General features: G+C 40.4%; 1 protein-coding gene across 1 annotated transcript in view; it reads right to left on the bottom strand.

Moving 5' to 3' along the window:
• Positions 1 to 19,319, bottom strand: part of ipo11 (importin 11) — a 239,648-nt gene that overhangs the window by 212,656 nt on the left and 7,673 nt on the right. Inside the window, exons 3-4 of the mRNA XM_033973089.2 lie at positions 9,743 to 9,843; positions 1,366 to 1,438 (exon numbers count right to left, since the gene is read on the bottom strand). Of these exons, the coding sequence (XP_033828980.1) occupies positions 1,366 to 1,438; positions 9,743 to 9,843 (174 nt within the window). The remainder of the gene's footprint in view (positions 1 to 1,365; positions 1,439 to 9,742; positions 9,844 to 19,319) is intronic.

The following is a 19,319-nucleotide window of genomic DNA, read 5'->3' as shown; positions in this document are numbered from 1 at the left end:
CAAGGAGCCTCAACTGAAAGGAGGACTTTATGACTGAGTTCACAATCACCCTAAGATTCCTCACTGCAGGATGAGGACAGAGGACCTCACACCGTCAGGCCCAAGAGGACCTCACACCGTCAGGCCCAAGAGGACCTCACACTGTCAGGCCCAAGAGGACCTCACACCGTCAGGCCCAAGAGGACCTCACACCGTTAGGCCTGACAGTGGGTTAATTTGGACAAACATCATAGTCTCAATTTGATTTTCATTTAAGTTCAGGACGTTTGTGCTCAGCTGCACATCTCTGAGACAGTTTTGCAGCGCTCTGACTGTGGCCTGGCTCGCTTGTATTTGTATTGTATTCCACTGTATTTGCTTTGACTCTTACAGTGTGAAACCCACTGGCTTATAATATTTTTTCCCTTACAGTGCTGCCTTTGTGAATAAACCTCTTTTCCAGCAAAAGACAAGGGTTTCATAGTCTGTGTTTACCATAATAGTTGCTGAAAAGTACTATATGTCTGTTATTTCTTTGTCTAAAAGCATATCTGTTCCATGGAGACAATTAGATGGATGCCCCTGGGCCAAGTTAAGGGTCAGATCTGTGGAGATATGATCCCGCTCACAGTAAGAATGTATGTTTTTCAAGGTATTTTTTGAGCAATAAAAACATACAGATACAAACTGTAATTGAACACATGCAAAAAAACACAAGTTTATTGCCATACCGTGGAACATTCCTGGAAAAGCTATAACATCTGTCCACCAGAAAAGTGACATAGTGCACCTTTAAGGAAGAGCTATTGTTCTTGTGTCACCTGTGGATCATTATGTTATAATTTGCACATTTTAAATCTCAATATTCATCTAAAATGCTGATTTCAGAGTTTGAAAACTGCGGTGCCCAATAGGAGCTGACATCGCTGTAAACGTCATAAACAAAGTGCCGCATGCTGTTGGCGTCTCCTATGGACAGCTGCACATTACACTAGGAAGCAGCTCGTTTTTTCCCATTTGTACCAAAATGATTACGCAGCACTTCCAAATCCTACAAGTGTCACCAAGTAAGAAAATAAAACTGGAGAAGGAAGTGCATAAGTCACAGTTGGCATGTACCGGTGGAGGTGAAAACGGGGGTTAAAAATGGGAACAAAATGGCATTTTGAAAACAAGTGATTAAAGATTACTCAAACATGAATCACTCCAAATACAAATTCAGAGGCTCAATGAGAAGAAACAACTAAAACATGTTTAAAAGCTCTGAAAACTCAATTTTACAAAATAGGTTTGATTTAAATGCAAGTGATCTGACAAAGTAATAACATATTCCTATTCATTGCTATGGGCCTAAATGTAATGCAGAAGCCTGTATACTTTACTGACCTGATTGACTGGTTCATTGAAGTTTGTGATGAGCCCAGCGCGTAATGATGTCTTCTCCTCCTCTGACAAAGCACTGCAAAAACAAGCCAATCAAAAAGAACCTCCATTAACAAGTAGGTCAGGGGGAGAGCGGGGACAGCGACAGCACATTTGGCGAGAGCAGTCAGGCTAATAAATTGTTCAGAAGATAGACAGGGATAAAGACTTGTGTAGCTCGAGCTGGGAAATGTGTTGCAATGTGATCCCTGTGACACCTTACTATTTTGTGGTGTAGTTTAGGGTTGTCAAAAGTATCGAAAATTAGATATTAAAACTCGTATCAAAACTACATACTCATTCGAGCAGGTATCAATACTAAAAAAAAGTCCCATTTATAGGACAGAAATGAACCTTTCCTGAATAGATTTAGAATGATCTTGAACTCAGTAAAAGTATAAGACACACAGACTAGTATACGCCCATGGACCACTATGAAACCTACCTGGATGACTGGGGGATTAGAGACATATAACGCCAGATGGTAATTTAAAAGATATTTTGAATTATCGTTGTCGTGTGGGAATGAGTATTGAGCATCGAGTCTATTCCTTAATATCGATACGGACTTTGGAATTTTAGTATCATGACAACACTAGTGCAGTCTGTTCACTTTTTGTGCGATACTTGAATCTCTAATTAGACACTTCTGACTCATTTCTGATGGATTTCATTTAGTTTTCCTGGGTTAGTTTATTGGAACAAATATATTGGCTGAACCAGCAGTTGAGCCAGAAAGACCATTTACTGGCAGATGTTGACACAGTATGTTTCAACGTTTAAACTTTAAACTTATTTCTACAAAGCTGTTCTGCTGTTACTTAAAGGAGAAAAGCTTCATATAAGCTGGTGGTTCAAAACCTGCTCTTGACATAAATATCATCAGTAGTGCGGTCAGATAATCCATCCAGCTCTCTCAAATGAATGAATATGAGTTGTTGTGTCCTTGGGCAAAACACTTAACACACCATGCCCCCAGTGTCTGTGTACACTGGTGTATGGATGTGTGTGTAAATGGGTGGTTCCTTGATGTAAAGCCTTTGAGCCTTGAAGGTGGAAAATCACTATATGAAAATACATTTAAATATTACAAATTATTTGTATTGTCACTGTTTTTTAACACATGTTCGTGAGTACCTATGCTTTGGCATTTCAAGTTTCAAAAATTTAAATAATGGCTATGTATAGAGCTCCCAGCTTCAACGTTCCTCATACTGGGATCTGATGTTAGCGCATCCTCTACTGGCAGCAGAGGAAATTACAATGGGTAAAAAGTAACTTTGTCTAATAATGAACATGCCCCAACATGTTAATGGACACAAACAGCAGTAATGACTGAAATTAGAAGCATAAATGCTTAGAATAAGTCTAACCTCACATCCTGACATCACAATCCCGGTAAAATTAAAAAGCCTTAAATGAACCTGTAAAAACTAGATAAATGCATCTGTAGAATTCATCAAAAGCTATGATCTGATTGTTGTTACAGGGCAAATCGAAGAAATACTGGCATATTTAATTCAGCATTGCCTATCCCAACTTGGCATCATACCGCCCCTTGCCATTTTCAATAAACAAAGATATAAATAACTCTGCCAAGTTGTTCTGGTATCAATGGAGCCTGTATAATAACAACACAAGCTACCAGCAGGCAGATCTGATCAAGAACTATAAACTGTATAAAGAAGTGGACTAAGTGAGTGTAACCTCTCTCATACCATTCAGCTTCAGTCAAATGAAGCTCATCGAGGCTAGAGCAGTTTTAGGGGAAAATTTGGCGCAGAGTTCCATATGTGGAATTCTGACCATGAGCATCAAAGCAACCAAAGAGCCAATCAGGAGCGAAGCTGTTTAAGGTAACGCCCCTTCACGCCCGCACTGCTGGTTTAGCAGGGAGAAGGCGCTTTGCAACGCTGTCAATCAAACCTGTTGGTAACACTAGTGGGAGCGACCTTGGGGAAAGAAGGCAGTTGATTTGTCTGTTATTACTGTTTATAGCTTAGTTTATGCACACCATAGCCAAAAAAACAAAAAAAAACACCAGGATCATGTAGCAGGTTAATGTGAACATTTTCAGGCCAAAATGACCAAAATGAGAGAAGGGACACAGTTTTTCAATAGAAAGTGAATTGGAGCCAGAGTTGATGGAGCCGGAAGCGTGCCCATGATCACTACCTATTTGGAACATGGCGGCTAACGCATTAGCTATGTCCATTTATATATACAGTCTATGGGTATGATCTTGATTGTTGTTATAGGGCAAATGCAAAAAAATACTGACATATTCTGTTCAGAGACCATTCCAACTTGGCATCATTACACCCCCTGCCATTTTCAACAAACAAAGATATAAATAACTCTGCCAAGTTGTTAAGGTATCAATGGAACCTGTATAATAATGACATAAGCTAGCAGTTGGCAGATCTGATCAGTAACCCCCGGGACAACACCTCTCCTTCTCAAATTGTCTTTTCCGCTACATGACATGACTATACAAATCTGCAGCAGAAGAGTGACATGAACACCTATGCTTTAATACGTTTTACTTCAGAGCAGGAGCGATGAGTGGGTGAGTGTGAGGGGTTTGGAAAAGTGAGGGATGATTCATGTCTACATCCCTGGGCGAAAGCGAGAGAGAGAGAGAGAGAGAGAAGGGACAGAGGAGGGAATTAGCCAAACAAGATTTACCAGGCATAAATATTTCGAGTGTCTGGCACAGGAAGGCTTTCAAGAGATTTGAAGAAACGCAAGAAGAAGAAAATGCTTTTTGCTCAGGTTGCACAATTTGAGGAAAAAAATCAAATTGTGAGTTTTCAGGCAAGTGTCGTGATGGAGATGAGATAATCAGGATAAGGATTCTGTTCCAAGTTCACATTTAAGCATCCAGAAAAACTGGCAAAAACAGAGAAATGTGAACTAACAAACTGACACAAGAGTCACATTTCAGAACATGTTTGTACAGATCTAAACTACAGGGTTAGCACTTTATATGCAGAATAAGACTCCATGGAGACACAGGGAGGGCATCTGACACAGGGGGAGGGAACTGACACACCGGGAGGGCATCTGACACACAGAGATATGCTAGAACATGTTTGTACAGATCTAAACTACACGGCTAGCAGTGTTTATAGAGAAAAAGACATATTTTGTTGTTTGCGGAGGAAATTACGGTGCTTCAAAAAATTGCAGCCTTTTTGCTAATTGTTTTTATTTCTATATGATTATGATGAATCTTGCAGCCGTACTTTTTGGGGGTATTTTGTATGAAACTAAAACATGGGTAGACCTTTACTTCATGTTTGCAGTAATACTGATTAAATCTCCAGCACAGGCCGAAATTTTGTTTTGGTCAATCTTCTGCCTAAAAAATTACAGAGAAAGATTTAGATAAACACTTTAATATGAAGGGAGAGCTGCAAAAGACGTGGCAACAACTCTCTTATCATTTAGGGAAAATTTTCAAAATCGGCTCAGAATATAGGCTCAATAATATCGTCAGAACTCATCAGCCATCGTTTGCTCTGGATTCTAAACAATCGGTATCAGCCATGAAAAAACCCATTAACCCTAAAAACCCAGTCGATCTCTAATACTGATCTAAAAGAACTTAATAGAAAAAGGTCCATTTATACCACAGAACTGAAAGACCCCACCTCATTTTATTGTTATTTATCGTATGAACTAGAGTCTGAGTTTTGTGAATAATGATTGTGACATCAAAATACAACTTTGAGTATGATGATGCTGAGGAAACGCTGTTATAACCTGGTTAAAACTTCAGAAAATTTAATTTTACATAATTGGTCCCCTTAAGTTTGGATTTGGTGAGGAAGCAAAAATAAAAATGATGACTTAAACTAAAATATTGCATTTGGTTTAAATATTGTTCAAATCATTAGTAAAACTCTGTCAGCGGTGCTTTTTAACCGTGCTATCTGGGAGTAATTGGATTTGAGGTGTCAGGACCCTGTTTCCTGATAATTTGAAGTCGTTTTTGAAGTCTTGAGCTCTGGCGCAAAACTGTGGATTTAAGCATTTAATTAACAGAAACAGACGTGGAATGCCAAGAACGCTGCATCCTACTTGCGCAAATGTTGCCTTGTTGCATTTTGAGTTACATTTTTTTGCAGCAAAATCTGCCCCATCATCACCTCAGTGGGTTGTTAAGCTCATCGTTTGGTGTGGTGGCAGGTGGGTTTGAATGCCTACAGTGGCTAATTTGTGAAAAACGTAACAGGGTCAGGGCTATAAATAAAAAATACTTTTCTCTCTTATTTGATCAATCATGGCTCTGTCCACATGTCCACGCTATTCCTACAGGGGGCACTATTTCACACAGCATTTTTTGTACTGTACGTATGTCCAGTGAGTGAAAAAGTAGTGCACTCAAAGTTTCCCACAGTGCACCTTTGAAAAGTAGTGGGCATCGGTGGTCACTAGAGAGGTCAGTATAGACCACAATGCACTGTGAGAGTTGGAAAAATGACAGCGGACAGCGACAGGTCTTTAACTGGACACAACACTATTCCTGATTAATGAATGAATACAGATAGAAGCATATTGTTCCTAAAAGAAGAATGACACGTGGAGAAAGCCCTCTTTACTTGTGGATATCTAAAATGGGTCTTCAATAGATCTAAGAGCTAAAAAAACAGGACAACAGGGAATCTGAACCTAGAAAGAAAGGTGTAACTATTCCTTACACAGCGGGTGTGTCTGAAAAGCTTCAGAGGATTTTCAGACAGTATGAAATTCCGGTCTATTTCAAACCTACAAACACTTTAAGACAGAAACTGGTTCACCCAAAGGACAAAACCCTGAGTCATAAACAAAGTAATGTAGTCTACTCCATTCAGTGTAGTGAGGACTGTTTGCTTAAAATTCTAATAATTGGACAGCTCTACAATCAAAAGAGAATCCTTGGTGAACTTGCTTCATTTTGGAATAGTTTTTATTGAAGATTTTTGCAAAGCAGAGCCATGGTGTAGATCTGTAGCACAGTACAAAGAGCAGTCCTGAGTCTTTTCAGGTCAGGTTAAAAGTCCTTTTGCCAAGCCAACGACAATAAACCGGATCCTTTGTGCAGATGGAGGGTGAAATAGTCCGAAAAGCATCCCTGAAACGATAAGGTTTGTCCCTCAATAGTGTGAAGGACTCTACTGAGATAACTGAAGGGCGTTTGTAGCCACTGAAGCCGCCTGGTCAGAAATCTACTGCACCATTATACACTCTTGAGCACAGTAACTGGCCTTTCTCTGACCATCCAGCAGGCAGTTTGTCATTCAGGTCCAAGGGAAAGTCCTAACGGCACACTGACATATTACACACTTCTGAGAGCTGGACAGAGACTGTGCCTCTTCTTGGGAGCCATCAAAACCATATCAGCTCACTATTTCAGAGTAGACTTAATGATCAACGAAATTCACATTATGGAAAGAATAGCATTTTGAGCTACTCCTCAAATAAAGATGAATTATACTGGAAAAAGTGGAAAATCTTACAATCAAAACAAATCCTAACATATGCAATGTATTGTGAATTTTCTGTGCATTGTTGCAGATGTCACACAGCTTGACAGCTCCTCATTTTATTTTTTATTAACTTTTATTTTTATTTTTTTATTTTTTTTTTTCTGTCGGTCTGACTATTATTGTTGTGTTTTGTTCTATACTACAGATTATCTGTGCGTGTATGTAAATGTATGATGAGAAAAAAACAAAATGTTCTACTGAAATAATGTTAAGAAGAATAAAAAAAAACATACCAGTTCATCAAATTGATTTGACTTTTCTTAGAAAAGAAAAATATTAAAATGTGAAATAGCTACGTCCTTAAAATATAATTCCAGTATGGTATTTATATAAGCAGTAGTGAGTTTAGGAGGACTAGCAGGTCACTTTTGACTCCACATTACATTGTCCCTTCTCCTCTGGAGTTTGCATTTCAGAGCAACTCTCCGAGAAACAGCATTTCAGAAGCTTGTCATCGTTTAGACAAAATTATGCTAATCTATGCGAGCATGAACTCTGGTGTCCTAACAGTCTCTGAAGGCTGAATTAATTTCACACTAGGAGCCCCCGCCCCCTAGAGGAGGTGATCATGATCTGCGACTAAAACAGCGCCAAGCCGACTGGATTTATAACATCCAGACACGTGCACCATATGAGCTAAACTCATTCAATTAGAATGTCCCAGGTCCACATGCATTATGAACATGCTCCTGCAGGTTTGTCCATTTAATGCTGCTACATTCATCACATCTATGTGTGCCCTATGTCAACTATGTCTAATAGCCTATATACGTATTATTTGAAGGCACACCTGAAGCACACTGCTTGTTTATGTAACAGCATGGGAAAGTAAAAAGAAATCAACCAAGATATCATGAAGAGAATTGTGGACTTAAACAAATCTGGTATATCCTTGGGTGCAATTTCCAGATGCCTGAAGATGCCACGTTCATCTGTTCATACAATTATATGCAAGTATTAACACCATGGAAATGTTTAGCCATCACACCGCTCAGGAAGATGATGGGTATATGAGTCCCAAAGATGAACATGCTTTGGAAATGTGCATATCAACTCAAGAACAAAAGCAAAAGACCTTGAGAAGATGTTGGCTGAAGCAGTTAAGAGTGTGTCACTGAAACGAGTACTGTACCGACATGGGCTGAATGGCGACTCTGCCAGGGAGAAGCCATTACTCCAAAAGAAACTTAAAGGCCAGATTACAGTTTGCAATTGGACACAAAGACAAAGACTTTAATTTTTTGAGACATGTCCTGTGGTCTGAACTCAAATTAAAACTAACTAACTAAAACTAAAATTTAACTTCTTGGCCATGAGCATCCTTATATTTAGGGGATAAAGGGGGAGGCTTGCAAGCCTGACAACACAATCCTAACTGTGAAATACCAGGGTGGCAGTATCATGTCGTGGGATTGATGGCATCATGAAGAAAGATCATTATGTGGAAATACTGAACCAATATCTCAAGACAGAAGTTAAAGCTTGGATGCAAATGGGTCTTCCAAATGGACAATGACCCGAAGCTGCCAAACTGGTTACAAAGTGGCTTAAGGATAAAAAAGTCAACGTTTTGGAGTGGCTATCACAAAGCCCTGATATCAGTCCTGATGAAAATGTATGGGCAGACCTGAAAAGGCATGTGCGAGCAAAGCGGCCTACAGTTACAACAGTTCTGTCAGGAGGAGTGGGCCAAAATTCCTGCCATCTATTGTGAGAAGCTTGTGGAAGAGTATCCAAAACGTTTGACCCAAGTCATACAGTTTAAAGGCATTGGTACCAAATACTAATTAAATGTAAACTTCTGACTTTGACGAAAGTAATGAAAAATTGTCAAAAAAAAAAAAAAAGGACACATTATATCAAAATAATTGGTCTTTGTTATGTTGCAGTGGAAATGTGTTTCACTGTAGTCATTTAGTTCTGTGTAAAGAGTAGTCTGTGGAAAAAAAAAACAATTGGTTGGCTCTGGTTATGAAGATGATCCTCTTTGTATTAAATGAATGCAGTCAACAAAGCACAAGTAAGTCACATGATTCTCACCAGAATGTGCCGATTACTGACAAAGTCCTACAAATCCATTGCTTTTATGATAGTGCTTGTGCCAAGAGGGGCGCCAGCAGAGAAAGTACTTAAAAATCAGACTGAAGTATTTCAGTTATGGGATTGTGACTAACTGATTATCTGTCTTATCTCTATGGAGATGTTATTTAAAGCCATTGTGTGGAACATTCCTGGCAAAGCAATATCTATCAACACGTCAGATCTGTGGACAGGCTAAGTTTTCAAACGGTAAATGGTCACATGGTTTGGCAGGGGGCAGGCGCTGAGCAACTGTCAATCAAACCTGTTTGACACTAGCAGGAGCAAAAATGGGAAAAGAAGGAGCCTAATTTGTCGATAGAAAGTGAATTGGAACCGGAGCCGGAAGTGCGCCCATGATCACATACTATTTGGAACACGGCGGCTTGCAGGTTAGCCATGTCCATTTATATATACAGTTTATGGTGACAAGCGGGTGATTACATCACATTTAAGTAAACGAGCTCACAAATGGAATGAGTCAGGTAAACATACAAATAGACAAAACAGCAACCAGGAAGTACAAATTCATTTTTGCTAATTCAATACTTGAAAATCTAAATGTGTCCACAGCTGTGCAAAAATAACTTTCCAAAACCTGGAGAAGCCTGCTGGAGATTAGCTCTGATGAATGGATAGAGTAGACAAAGGCAGAGAACACAGATAAGCAGTGGAAAAGCTGATACAGAAATACTGAAATATGAGGGGATAGCGTGAATGCTACTTACTGAGGTGCTACCCTCCTCCAGTATCTGTCAATCCCGTTTTTGAAGTACAGAACAGCCAGCCACCTGACATTCACGTCCAGCATGTGGTTGTTGACGATATTCTGTGAAAAGAGAGAGCAGGTTAGAGTACAGGGAATCAGTGGTGGGAAAAGCACAGTTCTGTTACTGAAGTAAAAGTACAGATCCCGGAGCAAAGAAATACTTAAAAGTAAGTAAAAGGAAACATGTACTCAAGGAAACGTATTAAAGTATCTGTTTAAAAATGTACTTAAAAGTAAAAAGTAAAGGTATTTTGTGCAGATTTTATGAGGCTTCAAATATAGTGATTTTGATAAAATGAATTTTGTTCAACAGATAGACCTGAATCGATCGTTTGCGTTTTTACTGGTATATTTTTGTTTGTTCAAATTATGAACACATTAAAAATAAACTTAAGGCCTTCTTTACCCTAAATCTTCACTTGTATTGTTATGGATCTCTTTAGCTTGAATGTTTATTCATGGAGACGTCTGCTGGCGTCACACCCAACCATCGTAAAACCATCTGTTGTTATGCCTGTGTGTATCTTTTGTTTGTTGCGTCCAGCGGCCTCAAGCTACTTGGACAAGACTAAAATGGTACAATTTTTTGAAGTTATAAATACACAATTTATTTTCATTTGTCACCTGAGGGCGAGACGACATTATTAAGGACAACAGCTCTTTGACAATTGATTCAATACAGACAACGTTGTTGGTTGGTTTTATATTTAAGGTTTTTACTATTGGGAAATTCTACAAGAGAATAATTAGGACACTCATAATCCATAAGGTGAGGAACCACTGCAAACTGTTGAAAATGAACTAGTTCTGTTTTTCACGGCTTAAAGGCAGTAAAAATCAGGTACGGGGGGTCAGTATCAATTTTTTAGGAGCATCCTCGAGACAATAATCAAAAAATGTTTGGTAATCCATCAGGCACGGAAAGTGTATTTATATAGCACAATTGGTACACAGAGTAATTTATAAACGCTTTACAGAATAAGAAAGACATTAAAATTACAATACAAATAAATCAAATCATAAATAAGTATTGTAAAGTGAACATTAAAAGAAGAGAGCAGAAAAAAAAAAATTTCAGTCATACGCACAACTAAACCGAACCGTTTGGAGCCTGGATTGAAACATTGTCAAGGTAGAGGCCTGTCTCACATCTTCAGGAAGACTGTTCCAGGTTTTAGCTGCAGAAAACTCAAACACTGATTCTCCATGTTTAGTCCTGACTCTGAGAAGCTGGAACTAAACCAGGACTAGACCAGAACTACATCAGGACTAAACCATGGCACCAACATGTCAGAGATATACTTTGGTGCTAGGCCATGGAGAGACTTGTTCACAAGCAGAGCTGCTTTAAAGTCTATTCTCTGAGCCACAGGAGCCACAGGACTTATGTGCTCATACTTCATGGTTCTAGTCAGGATCTGAGCAGCAGCGTTTTGGATGTACTGCAGCTGTCTTACCGCTCAGAAATATGCTTGTCACCATGGAGATGTTATATCTATGACTGAATGTTCCCCAATATAGGCTTAAACTTATCTAGTTCTATGGAGACGAGCAGGTGATGCTTCCAAGTGACAGGTCGGATCTGTGGAATGCAACGCCTAAGTTATATTTGAGAGTTGTGTGGTGTACGGTATAACCTAAAAGTTCAAATTCAAACTTAAAGTAATACAGAGGACCAGAGTAATATAAGAGATGGAAAATCTTGGCCCCAGAAAATAATTTTGAGATGATAGCAACCCCATTTAACAGATACAAGTTTCATTTGGGCTTTTAATAGCGACATTAAGACCACAGGAGAATTTTAATGTAATAGGACGAAGATGAGGCTGAACCGTGAATCGTTAAGTTGAGATAGTTAAGATATAATATTATAAATAAAACCCCAAAATATCAGTTAAAAATTAATTACATTTGTAGCCTTTGTCAAAGAGGTAATTACATTCAAGTTTATTTCTATAGCACATTTAAAACGACTGGAGCTGACCAAAGGGCTTCACATAAAAGTCACACAAAACACAAAAAATATAGTTGACAGGATATACAGGTGTTTTATTGTTCTTTTCCTTTGTATAATGTTTAGACTGAAAACCCACCTCTTCTCCTTGGCATTTAATACTAGTCTTAAATTGTGTTGAAGACTGAGGATCTCACAGACAGAGGGCGCTGTTCTATAGTCTAATTGTAAAAGCAAAAACTTTAAAGGGTCCATATTACGGCAAACCCTTCATATTTAGGCTGAGTTCTTTTCTCAAACAGAAAACACTCTGTTCCACCTTGTGATGTCATGTGGCAATACAGGAAGTGCTCCACTGCATTTTTAAACTCCATACACTCCATAAAAGGTAGCAGTTAACTAGAAAAATAATCATGACATCACAAGGTGGAACAGAGCATTTTGAGCAGACTAATAATAAAGTGTTACTCAAACGTGTGAAAAAAACACAACTCCAGGTATGTTTTTAAAGAGGTAAGAACATTCTAACATGATTTAAACCTCGCGAGAGTACATTTTGCATAATATAGGATCATTAAAGAACTCAGTTAACTATATTTTATACTTTTTAACAATTAAAACCTAAATTAAAAAGTACTTTAGTTATAGGAATGAATAAAAAAATAATATGAAAAACGTGGCGCAAATATTTGTCTAACTGAGATGCCCATGTGTGAAACTTTTTAATAAAGGCAAGGCAAGGCAAGGCAAGTTTATTTGTATAGCACAATTCGTACACAAGGTAATTCAAAGTGCTTTACAGAATAAGAAAGACATTAAAATCACACAAATGAAAACATAAATAATCACCCAATCTGCAACTCTCTCACCCACTCGTTTGCACCCTTTAAAAACTCTCTCTCGCACTCTTTAAACACTGTCTTGCTCAGTTTAAGAACTTTCCCATTATTTTACAAAAAACTTTCCTGTCACTTCTCAAATACTTTCCTGTCACTTTACTATGTCTAATAAAAGTCCATCAGTCCATGTTTCTTTTGTCATCATAAAATTACCATTAAAGGAGAAGAGTGCAGAATAAAAATCTTTCAGTCGTATGCACAGCTAAACAGAACCGTTTTGAGCCTGGATTTAAATATTGTCAAAGTAGAGGCCTGTCTCACATCTTCAGGAAGAGTGTTCCAAGTTTTAGCTGCATAAAACTGAAACGCTGATTCCCCATGTTTAGTCCTGACTCTGGGCACCAGCAGGAGGCCGGTCCCTGAAGTCCTCGAATTGCAAGATGGTTCATATGGCACTAACATGTCGGAGATATACTTTGGACCTAGGCCATGGAGAGACTTGCTCACAAGAAGAGCTGCTTTAAAGTCTATTCTTTGAGCTACAGGAAGCCAGTGCAGAGACCTGAGCACAGGGCTTATGTGCTCGTACTTCCTGGTTCTAGTCAGGACCCGAGCAGCAGCGTTCTGGATGTACTGTAGCTGTGTTAAGGCTCGTTTGGAGAGGCCAGTGAGCAGACTGTTACAGTAGTCTAACCTACTGGAGACAAATGCATGGATAAGTCTCTCTAAGTCTGGTTTTGACAGTAAACCTTTGATTTTGCTATGTTTTTTAGGTGGTAAAAAGCTGCAGATGTTATTGATTTGATGTAGCTGTAAAAGTTCAAGTCTGAGTCCATTATTACCCCTAGATTTCAAGCCTGATTTGAAGGTTTTAGAGAGAGAGACTGGAGGTGACTGCTGACACTTTCTCTATGTTTCTGTGGGCCAAAGATGATGACTTCAGTCTTGCCTGAGTTTAGCAGAAGAAAGTTGTTTTGCATCCACACACTGATCTGCTCGATGCAGTGGCAGAGTGAATCCACTGGTCCATATTCACCTGCTGCCAGTGAGATATATATCTGAGTGTCATCTGCATAGTTGTGGTAAGACACATTATTGCTGCGTATTAACTGGCCTAACGGCAGCATGTAGAGATTGAACAGCAGGGGTCCCAGGATTGAACCCTGGGGTACCCCACAGGTCAGGGACATTTTATCTGATATACATTTTCCAATTTCAGCAAAGTACTCCCTGTTTTCTAAATAGGACTTGAACCAGTTTAGTGCAGTACCAGAGATGCCCACCCAGTCCCCTACTCTCTGTAAGAGAATCCCAAGATCCACAGTGTCAAAGGCAGCACTGAGATCTAACAGGATCAAGACAGACTTTGCCTGCATCAGTGTTCAGGCGGATGTCATTTGTCACCTTCATAAGAGCAGTCTCAGTGCTGTGGTGGGGTCTAAAACCTGATTGGAAGACATAAAAGGAGTTGTTCATTTCAAGGAAGTTAATTAGTTGTTGGTAAACAACTTTTTCGAGGACTTTGCCTAAAAAGGGCAGATTTGAGATCGGTCGATAATTGTTCAATATTGTGGCATCAAGACTGCTCTTCTTTAGGAGAGGCTTGATAACTGCAGTTTTCAAAGCGCTTGGGAATGTTCCAGATTGAAGTGACATATTAACTATGTGAGTGAGTGGTGACAGCAAACTGTTGAGCACAGACTTTAGAAATTTAGTGGGTAACACATCGAGGCAGCATGTAGATGAACTCAGACTGGTGACAATCTCTTGGACAGTTTTGTCAGTTACAGGTGCAAAGTGAGTCAGCTCTAAGTGTCTAGGTGGGTGCTGGGTTGTTATTTGCGTTGTGGAATTTATGGCATTTTTAATGCCCTGAACCTTGTCATTAAAGAACACTGCAAACTCATTGCACTTAGATGTGGAAATTAGTTCTAACGGCAGTGGAGCTGGGGGGGTTTGTTAATCTGTTTACCATTGCAAACAGGACACGAGAGTTGTTACTACAACTTCCAATAATGTCAGAAAAATACCTTTGCCTTGTTCTACATAAACTGTGGTTGTACATATACATCTTTTCTCTGTAAATCTCATAATGAATCTGGAGCTTTGACTTGCGCCATTCCCGCTCGGCCCTCCAGCACTCCCTTTTCTGTGCCCTGACCGAGTCATCATTCCTCCACGGCTTTCAGCTTATCTTTAACCATTTTAGCCTTCATTGAGGCAATGGTGTCCAAAACATTCAAAACACTCGAAGTTACAGAGTTCAACAAATCATCAACATTAGAACATGAGGCATTTTCAAAGTGTATCATTTCCATGAACAGTGCACCTGTGTTATCATTTATGTGTCTCCTTCGAACAACTGCAGGACCAGCCGCTGGTTTGGGAATAACAAACAGATCAAAGAAGACACAGAAATGATCAGACAGAGCAACACCCACCACATTGACATTTGAAATATTTACTCCTTTTGTAATGAGCAGGTCCAGAGTGTGTCCTCTGTTGTGGGTGGGCTTGCTGACATGCTGAGTCAGACCAAAGGTTTCAAGGACAGAACTGAGCTCTTTAGCCTTTCTGTCAAACACATTATCCACATGTACATTAAAATCACCTGTAATGACTAAACCATCAAAGTCTGTGCATACGACTGAAAACATCTCAGTAAAATCATCAATAAAACTCAGTCATATACAAACCTCCCCAGCACTGTCTAAGTAGAGTATGGAGGGGGATTGTTTTAGCTCCATTTTGAATGAAACATATTCAAAAGATGAAAACATCCCAAATGACAATCTGTGAGTAACTAAATTATCTCTAAAAAATGCACACACACCTCCACCCTTTTTGTTTACTCGTGTTTCAGATTCAAATTTGAAGTTGGGTGGAGTTGATTCCACTAGAACTGCATTACCTGTGTTTTTGTCAAGCCATGTTTCAGTTATAAACATAAAGTCAAGACTAAAAGAAGAAATAAAATCATTAATTAAAAAGGACTTGTTACATAAAGATCTGACATTGAGCACAGCAAGTTTCAGATTAGTTTCAGTAGGACTGGATGTTATCGTCTTACAGGGAATGTAAACTAAATGTCTCTGATTGGACAGTTTAACTGTCCTTCTGTTAATCAGTCTATGTGTTGTAACTGTAGCTCCATCACAGGGCCTCAGCATGATATTATTTTTATCATGACTGTATGTCCTGAGACAGCAGAGGCCCTGTGTGTCCTAGCTCTTGTTGATAACAGCTCTGGGGAAAGGCAGGGAAGGGCGAGGAGCGGGGAGTTTGGGTGAGGGACCAGGTGAGAGAGCAGGGGGGAGTTTGGGTGAGGGTGAGGGACCAGGTGAGGGCCGAGGAGGTGGAGCGGGGGGAGTTTGGGTGAAAGACGAGGGGGGATAGGTGGGTACAGGAAAGAGTTCAGCATAGTTGATGCTAGAACTCTCGATCGCTCTATATTAGGTGTGAGGGGAGCCATCTTATTTCCTGATCTGATGAGACTTTCTAGATGGTCAGGAAGGGCCATAGGTGAAGGTGGGGAGGAAAAGGAGAGTGAAGAGTCCCTAGAGGGAGTAGATGTAGCAAAGGTGACCCAGGGCTGGTCTGTGGGCAGGGGAGGTGATGTGGGTGCTGCTGCGACTGAAACCTATGCTGGGGCTGTCACAGACAGGTTCAAGGCCTGTGATGTGGGCCCTGAGGGAAGTGACGCAGGAGATGCATCCTTCACTTTTGAATCCTTCGCTGGGGGAGATGGTTGTGCTGCTGGTCGTGAGTCCTTCGCTGGGGGAGATGGTTGTGCTGCTGGTCGTGAGTCCTTCGCTGGGGGAGATGGTTGTGCTGCTGGTCGTGAGTCCTTCGCTGGGGGAGATGGTTGTGCTGCTGGTCGTGAGTCCTTCGCTGGGGGAGATGGTTGTGCTGCTGGTCGTGAGTCCTTCGCTGGGGGAGATGGTTGTGCTGCTGGTCGTGAGTCCTTCGCTGGGGGAGATGGTTGTGCTGCTGGTCGTGAGTCCTTCGCTGGGGGAGATGGTTGTGCTGCTGGTCGTGAGTCCTTCGCTGGGGGAGGTGGTGGTTGTAGTTGTGGTGCTGCTGGTGGTGCTGACACATTGGCTGGGTCTCTAGCTGGTGCAGCAGGAATGCTTCTCTCATTCCTCTTTTCTCTCACTGGCCCAGGACCCTGTCCAGGCCAGTTTCTCAGAGCGGGGAGGAGGTTATCCGTCAACACTCTTACTCCACCTCCACCTGCTCAGGTGCGGGCCATTTCCCTTGAACAGGTCCTCTCGTTTCGAGAATAGATCAAAGTTCTCAATGTAGTGCAGTCCTCTGGCTGCACATTCGTTGAACAGCCATGTGTTCAGCTGAAGCAGCCGGGTAAATTTGTTCATCTTCCTTCTGTCTATGGTAGGAAGAGGTCCACTGATGAAAGTCTTAACCTCCACTTTATCAAGCTCCTAAAATAATTCAATGAAATGCTTTTTCAAGATTTCAGTCTGATTCATTCTGGTGTCAACTGCACCCACGTGCACAATCAGCTGTTTAGCTCCTTGGTATGTTGACAAAACTTTTGGGAGGAGTTTTGTAATCTCAGAGAGTGTGAATGGGGTACGAGCAAGTTTGGATTCCTCTGTGAGTCACATCTCTGATAGCACCGTCTCCTAGCAGCAGCGTATCTCTGACCTTGACGTTTGGCACAGACCGCCTGTCTGCCGCCGCTCTTTTGCCAACTTCATTGCTCTTGTTTTGCGACAAAAATGCATTTTCCGTTTGTATATTAACATCAACATCAGTCTGTGACAGTGGTAAAAATCTGTTTGTAAGCTGTATTTTGGGTGATGTAACTATATTAGCATTGTCTCTTATCACTTGTCGCGTTGGCTTGAAATTCTTGTCTTTACAAAGTTTTGGAAAAGACACCGTATCACTCAGGTTTAAGTTGAAAGTAGCAGTTTTTTCACTCTCTTCTCTGAAAGTAACTGTAGGCTGCTTACCGCTGGAAGTCACAGGGAGGGTTCGGTGAAGTCCTTTTTCAGATTCTAAAACAAATATCCGTGCTTGTAGCTCAATAATTTGTTGTTGATAGTTCCGACAGCGTTCGCAGAAAGAATTTCTTTTGTTTCTTCCTCCGGACATGTTGGTGGCTCGTCAAAAATTTTGTTAAAAATGTAAAAATGGTTTAAAAATCTTGGTTTACTTAGGAGAAAATCATAACTAAACAAATCTCCCAGCAATGGAAGAGGTAAAATGATTAAAAAAGCAAAGTAAGGAGGAAGCAGCAGGAGCAAGCAAGGTTTGCGTCTGCACTCTTCAGAAGTAGGAAGCAGCAAACAATGCAATAACCTAGAGATTCTATAGTTTTTGGTCTATTTTATGAGCTACAAAAGTATAAATATTAGAACAAAAATGTGATGCTGCTAAAACTGTCAAAACGTGGACTGATCAAAGCCAAAATCTGCATGTGTTTATTAATGGTTGAGGCTCCTCCGTCTCCATGGATACACTGTATGAGGACCAATCATTATCTGATCAGGCAAACACACAGCTGTACACAGCCCAAACCAGAGCACCTGCAACCTGCCATTTTCACCAGCTCACCCTGTACAAAGAAACATGGCTCTGTGTTGGCTCTTTGGTCGACATCATACTCGGGGTCACAATTGCAAATAAACAACTCCGCTCCAAATTGGCCCCTTTAACTAATCTGGTGACGTTCTGGTTCTACTGATCCGAACTCTGGCGGTTCAAATCCCACTCTCGATATAAACATCATTGGTAGAGCAGCCAGATTCATTAACCCATAGGTTGGTGATGCAATTCCAGATCTCATAAATTAATGTTGTTGAGTCCTTCGGTAAGACACTAAATCCGTTTCCTGTCGTGTTTGTGTACACTGGTGTATGAATGTGAGTGTGAATGGGTGAGTGGTTGTATGGATGATTGGCTCTCGTTTGGTGAGTGACAGTGAGGTGAGGGTGGCACTGTTATGAGTTAGTTGGCAATTTCATGCAAGGAGGACAAGTCGTCATTTTCGATGGTTCTCAAGATGATGAAGCACAGATGTTCCACTACTTTTTGGATCATAGAAGTTACAAAACGTGCTGCTCTTTGAACTTTACTCTCGTCCTTCGATAGACGAGTGTCCCAGATGGAAGCAGATGGTATCAAGGATGCTGTGTACTAGTGAGTTGTAGGCGATCGTCTTGGCCTTCAGGGGGCAGTTCGTTAGATTCCTACCGATAAACTTCAGGGTGTTGCTTGCTTTCTGTGACACTGCTTTAACTTGTGTTTCTTGCTGTAAATTGCTCCAAATGGCTGGTCCCTTCTGCAGGGCATCAAGGTCATACCGGAGGACATTCTGGCGTGTTTGTAGAGGTGGGTCAGTAATAAAAATTAAAAACAGTAATGGCCCTAGTACAGTACCCTGCTCAATTTAGACCTAACAAGTGATCTTACGTTGAGAATTGGTTTGAACTATTGAGTAAAAAATAAAAGTTTTGTGTTTATGATCATCATACAGGGATATACTGATGTATTATTGGGAGCCATATAAAAAAATGAAGTAGCGTTAAATATTAAAGGCCTAATACTTGATTTTAGGTCTTAAAAACATGAAAAAAAATTCAAAGACAGCTCCAAAGGTCCAAGCATCCTAATTACTCTCCAAGATGAGTTTACAAGTGTTTCTCACATCTTTCACAGGCCAGAGCGGAGTTTTGCCATCATGGTAAAGCTAAAAACAACTAGCATGCTAACGG

Source organism: Periophthalmus magnuspinnatus, chromosome 9 (assembly GCF_009829125.3).
Source record: "Periophthalmus magnuspinnatus isolate fPerMag1 chromosome 9, fPerMag1.2.pri, whole genome shotgun sequence".
Taxonomy (NCBI): domain Eukaryota; kingdom Metazoa; phylum Chordata; class Actinopteri; order Gobiiformes; family Gobiidae; genus Periophthalmus; species Periophthalmus magnuspinnatus.
This window is presented reverse-complemented; position numbering and strand designations above follow the sequence as displayed.